This window comes from Helobdella robusta, assembly GCF_000326865.2.
Source record: "Helobdella robusta unplaced genomic scaffold HELROscaffold_16, whole genome shotgun sequence".
In the NCBI taxonomy this organism is placed as follows: domain Eukaryota; kingdom Metazoa; phylum Annelida; class Clitellata; order Rhynchobdellida; family Glossiphoniidae; genus Helobdella; species Helobdella robusta.
The window spans coordinates 3,746,003-3,759,043 of NW_008703893.1; the positions used below are offsets into that span (position 1 = coordinate 3,746,003).

Below are 13,041 nucleotides of genomic sequence, written 5' to 3' on the forward strand. Positions count from 1 at the left end.
CGCTTCATTCGTTTACTTCACTCGTTTATTTTTGTTCGCTTGTATAATATATATTGCTAGATTTTATTAATTTTTTTCAATATTTTGAATCTTTCACAAATGCACTCACTTTCACAAACTCACTCGTTCACTCATTCGTTCACTCATTTGTTCACTCATTCGTTCGTTTATTCATTTATTTCGTTTTCTCATTTATTTTTCCTTTCTCTCTATCTTGCTTTTTCATTCAGGTTTTGAACATTCTAGGCTAATTTTTCCGAGTGAAACTTATCAATAGACATAGGAACAGATATTAATTACGTATAAATATAACTGTAAATACGAACTATGTATAATAATTAATTATGATTATGCATTGTATTACTATAGTATGTCATAATATTTAATTATGGTTACATTATAACGACACCACCTTCATTACGATTCCTTAATAAATGTTTCAATGAACTTGGTTGCAACAGATATGATTTATGGCATGATATATGGCATGATATATGGCATGATATATGGTATGATATGATGCATGATATGATATATGGCATGATATATGATATGATATATGATATGATATCAATGCTTTAGAGACGCACCGACTGCTATCTGACACTGGTCACTTGGAAAAACAAAAAATCGTGGAATCCTTCGTTACGTCAAACATGAAAATAAAATCTATTACAAAAAATTGAACTACAAATTAATTAATTAGTAAGAAAAAAATAAAGCAGAGACACAAAAACATAGAAACACACACACACACAAAGACAAAGACAGACACACAAACACACAGAGACACACACAAACACCAAATGATAAAGCCAGCATGTTAAGCAGTAAAGGCACAAAGTACAAAACTAGATAGATAATGGTACTATTGTTATTTCTCTATCAACATTTCTCAAACAATACACGCACTCAACATTTCTCAAACAATACACGCACACACACACACACACACACACACACACACATACACAAACACACACACATAAAGACATACAAAAGAATATATTTGTTTATTCGTTCGTTCATTCAATTATCAATATAGATAATGAAATAATAATTAGATAACTTAGAATATTTATATGAATATACGAAGAACTATAAAGAAAACCTCACAGTTGCTACTTTTGACATCATCATCTCCACCATTATTTAACATCCCTCATCATCTACCTACATTAGCAATAGAATTTCATAAACAATGAAATACCACCATTCCATCATCTTCATCGTCGTCGTCATCTTCACTATCATCTTCATTCATCGTCGTCATCATCTTCACCATCATCATCATCTTCACCATCATCATCATCTTCAGCATCTTCTTCCTCATCATCTTCAACGTCTTGCCATCTAGAAGCGGGCCCTGCAAACGCTGCACGTGTTTTCCCTCATTGCGATACAGCAGAGGATCCCAATGGGGAAGAAGCAAATGGCCAGAATGATGCCACAAGCTGTGTACTCCGGGGTTATTATGCCCCTCTGAAATGAAATTTTTTGATTGGTTGGTTGGTTGGTCTATCAGTCGACCGGTCAGTTGATTGGTTGATTTATCGGTTGGTTGTTTGGATGGTTGATTGAATGGTAAAAATTTGTTGGTTCATTAATTTTAATTACTTATTTGATTAATTGAATGAACGAACGAATGATTGAATGATTAGCTGACTGACTGATGACAACCAGCATAAGGACTCACATTACATTTTGGACAACTTCCATGAATCGGTCCCGTAATGACAACTGTGTTGGTTGGTTGTGCTGGTTGTGTAGGGCAATAAGGCTGTTGAGGAGGGTACGGAGGTCCTTGAGGAGGATATGGAGGTCCCTGAGGTGGGTACTGCGGCTGAAGTTGAGGGGGGTAGTATGGCTGTTGATTGCCTGGATTGTATGGTGGTGGGTTACTCATATTTTAATGATTTTTTTATTGAAGGTTTTTGGGCAGATGTTTCCTGTTGATGTAGGTTGCAGAAGTTGCTGATTACGGCTACTGTTGATGTTGTTGTTGATGATGTTACTGATTTTGTTGTTGTTGTTGTTGCCGCTGTTGTTGTTGTTGCTGTTGTTGACGTTTCTAAAATGTCCCTTCTCAAATCCTTTATTAGTTTAATTAGACTAAATAACCCTGTGCGAATGGTTTTAGCCAAAATTAACAATGAAATTATTTATAAATATACAAATAATAATAATTGTTTACTAGTATCTATAATTAATACAACTATTTTTGTAGTTAATATTATTCACTTATATAGCTCTGATAGTATGTATGTATGTGTATGTACGTACGTATGCATTTATGTATGTATGTATGTATTTGATTATTATTATTGCTATAAAAACTATATGGCATTCATGAAACCAATATTTATTTAGTCACTCAGCTCCTCCCATGAGCGCACAGACGTTAATTATAACGAAATAATATATTCCCATTGTAAACCAATGCTTACAAATTATGATCAAATATTTATATATTAATAATAATTAATAATTATGTAATCTTTAAAAATGAGCAGTAGAATAATTTGCCATACTCGAGATTTCTTAATAACACTTGTTCTTATCCTTTATTTATGGCCATTATAAACATACATACATACATTCATACATAAATAAATAAATACATACATACATACATACATACATACATACATACATACATACATACATACATACATACATACATACATACATACATACATTCATACATACATACATACAAACATACATGCATACATACATACAAAATGCACGTATTAAGTGTACGAAGATAACATTATTATCAACATTTTTGATTTTATCATTATTATACATAGTTTCTACCATGTGTGTGTGTGTGTGTGTGTATGTGGTGTGTGTGTGTGTGTGTGTTTATTAACCTTAGAAATGCATCACACACAACACAACACAACTAGCTAGCTGACTGAATGGATGAATGGATGGATGGATGGATGGATGGATGAATATGTATGACGTAAGTTAATTTGAATTTGTTTAAGTAGTGTGTCAAAATATGATATGGGATGAAGGTAAAAATGAATGAAACTCTGAATGAGAGAAAGAGAGAGAGAGAGAGAGAGAGAGAGAGCAAGTTAAAGTTAGAAGAAAGAGCAAAGATGATGGAGAGATGTGAATGAAGAAGAGAGAGAAAGCCTGTGAAATGAAAATTAGAAAAAAAAATATATATATATGTGTGTGTGTGTGTGTGTGTGTGTGTGGTGTTCTTAAACGTGGTTCAACATTCAGAAGCTTGTGTGTGTATTTATCTAGTCATGTTATTATGAATATGAAGCTATGCTTGCCAAATTATAATAATTAATAATAATAATTAATAATAATAATAACAATAATAATTATATTAACATAATTACATAATTATATCTGTATGCAAGTGTACGTATACATCGTCATTCTCGTCATCATCATTGTTATAATGTATCTCAAGTTCTACCTTATCAGCCTATAAATAGCCCAAAAATGGTTCGGATATGATTAAGAAATACATAATAATAACAATAATAATAATAATTATGAAGACGGACGACTTTTGATAATTTAAATGATATTCACAAGATGTTGTTGAACCTAAGACACAGTTTCAGTCAAAGTCATAGTGAAGAATGGATGGCTTAAAAGGAACGAACGAACGAATGATTGAATGAACGGATGCATTGATGAATGAACGAAAGGATAAAGAAATTACTTTCTAATTGTGAAATTGTCGTAATTATTAAACGAGCTGTTGATTGACTCAATGAAGGAGGAAAAAAATGAATGAATGAAAGAATGAAGGAAAGAAGAAATGAATGAACGAACAAGTAAATGAATGAATAAAGATGAACCATCGCGTGTTTATGCATAAACAAACTAGCACATAAAGTATGATGATTCACCTTATGTAGGCTCAGGCTGATAATAAGGTCGAAATTGTCATCATCTTCTTCTTCATCATCATCATCTTCTTTGTCACCATCATCTCCTTCTGCGTCATTATCCCCATCATCATCGTCATCTTTTCCATCAGCAACCAACCTATGAAAAAATATTTCAACCATTCTTTGATAAAACTTACTTCTCCAGTTTTCCAAAAAAGTCGTTACAAACAATGACCATTACGAAATACTGACCATTAACTGACCGGCTACGGAGTTACAAAATGTAAAAATTCCAAACCAAAATAACGTTTCTCTATCAGGTTTTTCGTGTTTTGTCACACAGATTTTGCAATTCCTTTAAAGTAATGGCTCTTGTTGTCCCGGCGACAACAAACAACAAATGATCGAACTCTCAGGCATTTCGACACAATCGTGAATCAGGCACGAACTCTTTGCGGATCGTTGAATTTTCCATCGGCTGCATTTGAAGCCGGTAATAGAAATTAACGAACGAACGAACAAGAACCGACACAAAACCAATATAAATGAAATAACAACGTTTCATCTTCCATCAACTCCACACCGAGGGTACAGTAACAAAATTATATATCTATTCATCTCCATTATAATATAAATAATAATGAAGTAACACACACACACACACACACACACACACACGCACGCACACACACACACACACACACCACATACACACACACATACACACATAAATATATATTATTGAAATTTGTCAATGAAACATTGTTCAAGCAACAATAAATATTAAAGTTGAATGATAAAAAATCAACAGGAAGAAATAATAAAAAAGCTAGTAAGATAATTAAATTACAATTAATTAGCTAATTGATTAACTAATTAATTAATTAATTAATGTATGGACAGAAGGCAACCAATCACATTGAGGAACTGTCGGAGATAGAATGATAGATAGAAAGAAGGAATAAGTGAACAAATGAATGAATGACAAAAAGCAAAAATGTATGAATGAATGAATGAACGAACGACTTGCTTATTTACTTATTATGGACTGGCGTCGAGGGGTTTTTCGGTTTCATCATAGGTAGCCAAACGGCAACCCCCGATCTCGGGGAAAATGTCGTCTAAACGTGTGTTGTTGTTGTTGTTGAATGAATGAACGAACGAATGAATAGGTGAGATAGCTGTGGAAAAAAAGTATGATGGTGAGAAAGTAAATTTATTTAAAACATTGAGACGACGAATTAAAATAAAAAAAACACAGTAGCCTATGAGAGTGATAGAAAAAACTGCAAACTCTACCATGAATATCATCATCCTCATTATCATCTCAACCATCGTCATCATCATCATCATCATCATCATCGGAACCAATTTACATATGAAATATTTCAGTTAGAATAATAAACAAAATCTATTCTACTAATTTCAGTGTAACATCCATTCATTCATTCATTCATCCAATCAATCATTCATCCAATTAATCATTCATTCATTCATGGATATCCATTAAAACGAATATTAAATAAATAAAAAATAATAAATAAAAAAAGAGATATATATATATCAAAACAAAACAAAATGGAACCTCAAATTCACCCTTGCCAGAAAATTTGAAACAAACGAACCAAAAACAATAAATAGAAAACTTCAATCTCCATCCTCTTGGTCAGTCGCTATCACCATGAAATAATCGCTAAACTCTCACCCACCACCCTTCTATTCATCACTATCATGACCAGCGTTAACATCATCACAGCGACAACTACCCATCACCAACGACATCACAAAATACATTGCACGCAACTTGCAATTAGCATTATTGAATCAATTTCACTAACTTACATCATACTACATTTTATTATATTAAGTTATATTATATTATATTATGTTGTATTATATATATTACAATAGCTGTAGAGTAATAATTATGCTCTAGCAGCTTATCATTATGATCTCTATTGGAAATCTGACGAAGGTGAAGAAGGCATGTTGTTCGGACTCTGCTGCTGTTGTTGTTGTTGTTGGCTGACCCCATGGCTATCTTTGTACCATTTAGTTTCTTTGTACAGAAACCAAAGATTGCCTAGCCAGACTCCAAAACAGAGAAAGCCAAACACCTGTCAAATTAAAATAGGGATGGGCTTAAAATCAAGGTTGGGCTGCAACGTGTGTGTATGTGTGTGTTTGTGTGGCATGTTTAAACCATGAAATCATTGCAAATTGTTATGATGAGAAATATGCATTTGAATACAAACAACAACAAATCATCCACACAGCCATTTATGTAAATTGAAAATGGTAATAGACTAAACAACATAAATGCATAACATATAAATATAAAGAGAGAGAGGGAGAGAGGAAGAGAAAGAGAGAGAAGAGAGAGAGAGGGGAGAGAGAACTAACAATGGAGATATTGAGGTTCTTATAATTCCCAGTGTGATCAGGATCAGCCTGACAGGAGACCAGCTTATTCTCAGGCAGGCATTCAGGCAAGTTCTCTTTATTGAAAGAGTTCTCGAGGAAGAGCGAGTTGGGGTCCGTGTAGTGTTTGATCTTTACGACACCATCTGCCCAAGCCGACGAGAACACGAACCAGGCAATCGTGAAGATGACTGTCATTATGAAATCCTGTCAACCAATAGAAAATTCATCACAATATTAATTATTTAATTATTTAGTTAGTTATTTAATAGAAAAAAATAATGAAAAAAATGAGAGGTGGACTGACAATGTTTGGAATGACAGCAATCTGGTGGTACTTATCATCAGCCAGGATGTAGAAGGTCACCATGAAGAGACTGTAGAGGAAAGCAGATACACCAACAAAGACAAACAATTGAGATCGACCACTAAAGTCACCGTAACAACTTCCTTGCGTAACAACATCACTTTCATTGGCTTTAGGACAAAGTGGCAGATGAAACACACTGGAGGCTTGCAAACTGTTTCGAATTCAATTTTCTTTATGAAATTTAACAATGTCTGTCTTTGTAATGAAACAAAACAATTGTGGATATTATTTCATTTATGAATGATTTAATAATTTGTGGAAACTGACTTGTAAGGGTAATAAAATGGTAGGTTGCGACTCTGTACAAGACTGGTTTCATTACAGACGAAGTTGAAAGCCGTGTAGGAGCTGTTGTTCACCGCTGTGGCAAATGCACATATGGCTATGACCTTTTTTTTTTAAATATGATTTTTAAGAAACTACCAGTAAATTTCAGGCTTTCAAGTTAAATCCAAGTTGATTGACAACATTATGAAATGCATGTATGAAACATGATGTCAGTACAGCAAATTATGTATAAATAACTTATAAAACATTCAATTTGTTTCATTTATTTTATTCCTTCACAAAACTTACAATTTGGATGAACTTTATGAAGCCTCTGGGTTCTTTAATGGCTTCCGTGTTCGCTTGGCCCAAGATCTAAAATGGCGGGGGAAATTTTAAATTTAACTTGACTGACGAACGTGACGAACACTTGAAGCTTGAATTGTGGGCATGAAGATGACGAATTTTGAATAAAATGACTAATTTTCAAATTCGGATTAGCAATTTACTAAAATCGCTTAAAAATTAATAAAAAAAAAATTCACCATCATGACACGATCCATTTTTATTATAGTAATAAATTAAGCAAACAAAATCTTCGCTAAATTTTAATTTTGATGACAAATTTGAGCACTTTGCGTCCAAAAACGTTCAAAGTCGAGTTTATCAAAAAAAAAAACCAATCAAGAACTAAAATAATTTATGGACAGCCAAGCATGTTGTTTCTTTTTAAAATAATTCTGAAAAAAACAAAACTGTTTAAAAAAAAAGTTTTACGGCAAATAACTGATAATTCCATCATAATTTTAAGACATTTTATTTTACAAACTGCTGAAAATTACTGAAATTTTACAGAAAACAGTGACTGCATATAATTATTTCTTACATTATATGCACTGGCCAAGTGAGTATTGATTTCTGTTAGAAGCGAACAGGTAGATAGGAAGATCTATAGAGGGATAGTGAAAGAGAGAGAGAGAAAGAAAGAAAAAAAGAAAGAGAAAGAGAGAAAGTGAAGAACAAAAAGAGAGTAGAAATATGAAGACGTTATGCATGTGAAACGTGAATTATGATGATGACCATGGTCATCAGATAATGAGATGATGACGATGATGATGGTGATGATGAAGACGACGACGATGATGGTGGTGGTGATGATGAAGAGGAAGAGGAAGAGGAGAAGAAAGAAGAGGTGGAAGAGGAAGAAAAAGATGATGGTGATGACATGAATGACTGATGATGAAAAAAATCACATTGATGCTGATAACAAAAAAAGAAGCGCTAGATAATAAGATGTCTAGGACATATTGTTGCAAACAAGTTGATAATAAATGTCTGATGTACTCCATATGGTCAAGCGAAATGATGACGACGACGATGATGATCACGAAGGTAAGAGAGAGAGAGAGAGAGAGAGAGAGAGAGAGAGAGAGAGAGAGAGAGAGAGAGAGAGGAGAAAAGAGAGAAAGCGAAAAAGTGAACAAATATAATGATAACCATGATAAAGATAAAGATAATGATGACGATGAGGAGGAGGAAAATGATAATAGTGAAGATGACGACGACGATGATGGAAAGATGGAAAGAAAAAATACACCTGTTAAAGACGCCGCCAAGACAAAACGCAGCACGAAATATGATGTGTGCAAGCACGTTCAAACGTACGCACACGTACACGCACGCACGCACGCACGCACGTACGTATATACCCATAAACACATATACAAATATACATACATACATACATACATACATACATACATACATACATACATACATACATACATACATACATACATACATACATACATACATACATACCTGTGTAGGTGCGGTGCGGAAGCTAACGAACTCGGTCACCACGGCCTGGTCTGTCGTTTAGGTGGAGGTCGTCAGTTGCGCCATTCCGCATTAAATGATTACATCTGCCGGCTTTTCTCCAAGGCTTCAATACCCGTTCTTAAAGAGCCCTCGGGAATTTCCGCGTTGGATGGAAAACGTCCGGATGGCTGCACGTTGATTCCTTGGAGAGCCGGTAGATGCCTGGCGTGGGACGTAACCGTTCCGGGCACATTAGCGGAACGGTACGTGCACTTAACCAGCAAAGAAAGTGGTTTGGCCGCAACCAGGGCATCGGATGAAAAGTTTAAAAAATATGAAGGTGCCCTGCCCTCGATGGATTTTTTACCTGTTTGCATCGAGGTTCTTGGCCCGATGGACAACAACACTTCAATATTTTTTAAAAAGATTTGCAAAATGATAAGTGGCAGGTCTGGCGACAGCAGAGAGCTATTTTTCGCCATGAATCATATATCTTGTTTGCTGCAAAGGTTTTTGCGCGTCTGTGTTACCGAAAATGTTCAATTAAACGCCGACGTGAGCGAATAACGAGATATCAATTGTTAACCGATTTTTTCAGATGTTTGACTGTTTAGTGTCACTCATCGCTGATTTGGTTTTAACATACATACATACATACATACATACATACATACATACATACATACATACATACATACATACATACATACATACATACATACATACATACATACATACATACATACATACATACATACATACCTACAAACAAACAAATGTTTATTTATTATTTAGTAAAACATGCTAATACAAACTATCAAAAACAAATACAAGCAAAGAAAACACAATATTGCATGCGTCAACAATAACTATACTATACAACTTTAAAAAAACTTTTGTAACTCTATAAAAATGTATATAAATACATTTAACACCATATAACAATATATAATTCTATAGAGCTACATAACGGGCGGGAATGAGTTAAAAAATAGGAAATGGGAATTTTCGGGAACGTTGTCATGAATGGGAATTCGGGAGAGAGTCGGGAATGAGAAAATAATGGGAGAAAATTGGTAACAGGGTTCAATTCCCGCTCACCTCTAACACATAGTACACACATACATATACACGTACGTACACACACATACACATACACACATACGCACATACACACGTACGTAGATATACACACACGTGACAAGAAATGGGTCTTGGGTGGAGTTAGGAAATCGATAAATACTCTATATACACTGCATTTATGTCACGTTTTGTCATACTATACATACACATATACATTATATATATGTACGTATGGGTATACTTGAATACATATAAATATACATGTATACATTGTATATATGTTATCATAGTATAGATATAGTAGCATATATATATATATATATATATATATACATATATATATATGTGTGTGTGTATATATATGTTTATATATATATAGATTTAGCATCAGCAGATATACATGGATAATATTGTGTTGCTGAGTTTGTTGAATACGGAAATATAGATAGATGGACGGATGGATTGATTGATGGGTGAATAAATAAAGGAATGAAGGAGACGGACGGACGGACTGATGGATTGAGGGGTGTATAAATACAAAATGAATGAATAAAATTTGGATAATTGATATTATTATTTTTGTTGAATAATAAAGTCACAATATGCCTATTAATTACCCATACTGTATTATATCATATAATGGAAGTTTTTTATTATAACATATAATATATGAAACAAAACGAAACAAAATATATATATATATAATTAATTTTTTTAAATTATTATTATTATTATTAATTTTTAATCTATAATTATAACAGATGAAGAATTATTATTAACTATAAACTACTCTAAATGCGGATTACGAATGTCAATAGATAATTTAATAAATGAAAAAGTTAATGATTGTATGAATGAATCAATTATATAGCTCGTTTAATTAAATTATTTAATTATATTTATGGAAGACGTTATTTGATTTGTTTTAATTATGCTGTCATAATAATAATGTAGAGATTTTTAGATGTGGCTAATTTTTATTCAGTTAAGTTTTCGATCGTGTGAAAGTTGATGCCAGAGAAAAATTCTATTGACTAATGCCGTATATAAATAATTGAGTGAAGAAACGAATATATGAATGAATAAATTAATTAATAAATGAATGAATGAATGAATGATTGACTGAATGAAAAAATGCCGAAGAAAAGAAAGAAAGATGAAGTTGATGAGTTGTTGGATTTTTTGAACAATCTGGACGTTATATCTTTCCAGGTTTTATTATTAATTATTAATTAATAATAATAATATTATTATTATTAATTATAATTATGATAATTACTCATAATTTACTATATTTAATTACAACAAACCGGAAATATTTTGTCAGTGAGGATTGTAATTTTATTCTTATAAAGAGCTATTTATAATACTTTGTTGATGGATACTGATTTGGTCATTTCATTCATTCATTCAATCATTCATCCATTCATTCTGGCATTAATTCATCAATTAATTAATTCATTCATTCATCCATTCATTCATTCATTCAATCAGTCAATCAAAAGTACGTTCTTTCGTTCGTCCGTCTTAACATTCAATTATATGGGCTCTTCAAAATTCTTTCGTTTTCAGCCATTAAATTTTCATTCATTCAATCGTTCATTCATTCGTTCACCCACACATCCATTCTTTCATTTATTTATTAATTTATTCATTCACTCATTCATTTACAAACTCCTTCATTCATTCATTCGTTGATCATTCATTCAAGAAAAAAAACTCAAAACAGATAATATTTTTAATTTATGATAACATTTTTTAAAGTGATAAAATAGCCATGATAAGAATAACATTAAAAATAATAATAATAATAATAATATAATAATAATGAAAATAACATTGAAATTAATATGGTTAATTTACGAGTTAAAAAAGATTATTTTTCTATTGGTGGTTTACTAGAATGAATATTAATCATTTTGACGTCATCTTCATCCTATTATGCATTCATGGATGCATATGTATGTGTATGTATGTATGTTTGTTTGTTTGTATTTGTGTGTTTGTTTGTATGTGTGTTTGCTGATTAATATTGATGTATTGAACTGGTTGTTGTTGTTGTCTAGGTATCAATTTTCATAGGATGGTCCATTAAGATTTAACCCATATCTAAAAATTGCATGTATGTGTGTTTGTGTGTGTGTATGTGTGTTTGTTTGTGTGTTTGTATGTCTGTATGTATGTGTGTTTGTGTGTGTGTGCATACGTGTGTCAGTTTGAATCAAAGAATTTATCATTATACGTCCGTCATTACGATTTACAAATGTACTTATTCATTAGTCATCCGTGGATAGATGGAAAGAATGATGAGTGGAAAATGTATGAATGCAGAAATAAATGAATGAATGCAGAAATGAATGACTGAATTAACAAATGGAGGAATGAATGCGAATGACTCAGCAGTTGAGTAAAAAACATTGATTGATTTATGAATTATCAGATGAAAGATGATCATTATTAAAATTGTTAGTTTGTGCTTTGTAAATTTTTAATGGAGGAATGAATGAATGAATAAATGAATGAATGAATGAATGGATGAATGAGTGAATGGACTAATAAATGAATGAACGAACGAACAGACAAACGAAGAAATATACAGAGATAAATAAATTATAACAACAACACGACGACGATGATGATGAAGAAACGGATGCAGATGATGATGATGACGATGATGATGACGACGACGACGATGATGATGATGATGATTGTATTTTTATTACTCATCGATGCCACGTAAGACATCAAAAGCACGAGTTGGTGGAATTAAAGAAAAAAGAAGGTAGTCGTCGGTGCTGATGATGATCAAGATGGTGAATGTGATGATGATGATGACGAAGATGATGATGATGACGACGACGATGATGATGATAATTGTGGTAAAGTTGGTGGTGGAGGTGATGATGATGACGACGATGGGGATGATGCCAGCAAGATAATTTCTTTCTTTGAAGTATTCATCTTATGAAACTTTCAATTGTGATTATTGTTATTATCATATATCTGACTTATTATTATTTGTTATTATTATTTATTATTATTATTATTAATTATTATTATTATTATTCATATTATTGTTTGTTTGCTAGTATCCAACTCATACTTGAATGAAGTTAATTTAATTAAATAATGGTTTTTTGCGCTCATAATCGGCATCATCACACCATCACCATCATCATCATCATCATCGTCGTCGTCATCATCATC

General features: G+C 32.5%; 3 protein-coding genes across 3 annotated transcripts; 1 reads left to right on the plus strand and 2 right to left on the minus strand.

Annotated features, from left to right (window-relative positions):
* Nucleotides 1-1,353: 1,353 nt before the first annotated feature.
* On the minus strand, nucleotides 1,354-4,110 carry HELRODRAFT_169950 (hypothetical protein; the record flags this gene model as incomplete). Its single annotated transcript, XM_009015752.1, has 4 exons — nucleotides 1,354-1,482; nucleotides 1,697-1,867; nucleotide 2,122; nucleotides 4,070-4,110. 4 exons carry the CDS (start codon nucleotides 4,108-4,110, stop codon nucleotides 1,354-1,356), a joined length of 342 nt encoding a protein of 113 aa, XP_009014000.1.
* Nucleotides 4,111-5,593: 1,483 nt separating this feature from the next.
* On the minus strand, nucleotides 5,594-7,493 carry HELRODRAFT_190941 (hypothetical protein; the record flags this gene model as incomplete). Its single annotated transcript, XM_009015753.1, has 6 exons — nucleotides 5,594-5,989; nucleotides 6,276-6,500; nucleotides 6,601-6,814; nucleotides 6,931-7,052; nucleotides 7,240-7,305; nucleotides 7,476-7,493. 6 exons carry the CDS (start codon nucleotides 7,491-7,493, stop codon nucleotides 5,828-5,830), a joined length of 807 nt encoding a protein of 268 aa, XP_009014001.1. The 3' UTR covers nucleotides 5,594-5,827.
* A 1,015-nt stretch (nucleotides 7,494-8,508) lies between these two features.
* Nucleotides 8,509-9,777, plus strand: HELRODRAFT_169952 (hypothetical protein; the record flags this gene model as incomplete). The annotated part of the gene is made up of 3 exons (XM_009015754.1): nucleotides 8,509-8,601; nucleotides 8,875-9,306; nucleotides 9,712-9,777. 3 exons carry the CDS (start codon nucleotides 8,509-8,511, stop codon nucleotides 9,775-9,777), a joined length of 591 nt encoding a protein of 196 aa, XP_009014002.1.
* Nucleotides 9,778-13,041: the final 3,264 nt, after the last annotated feature.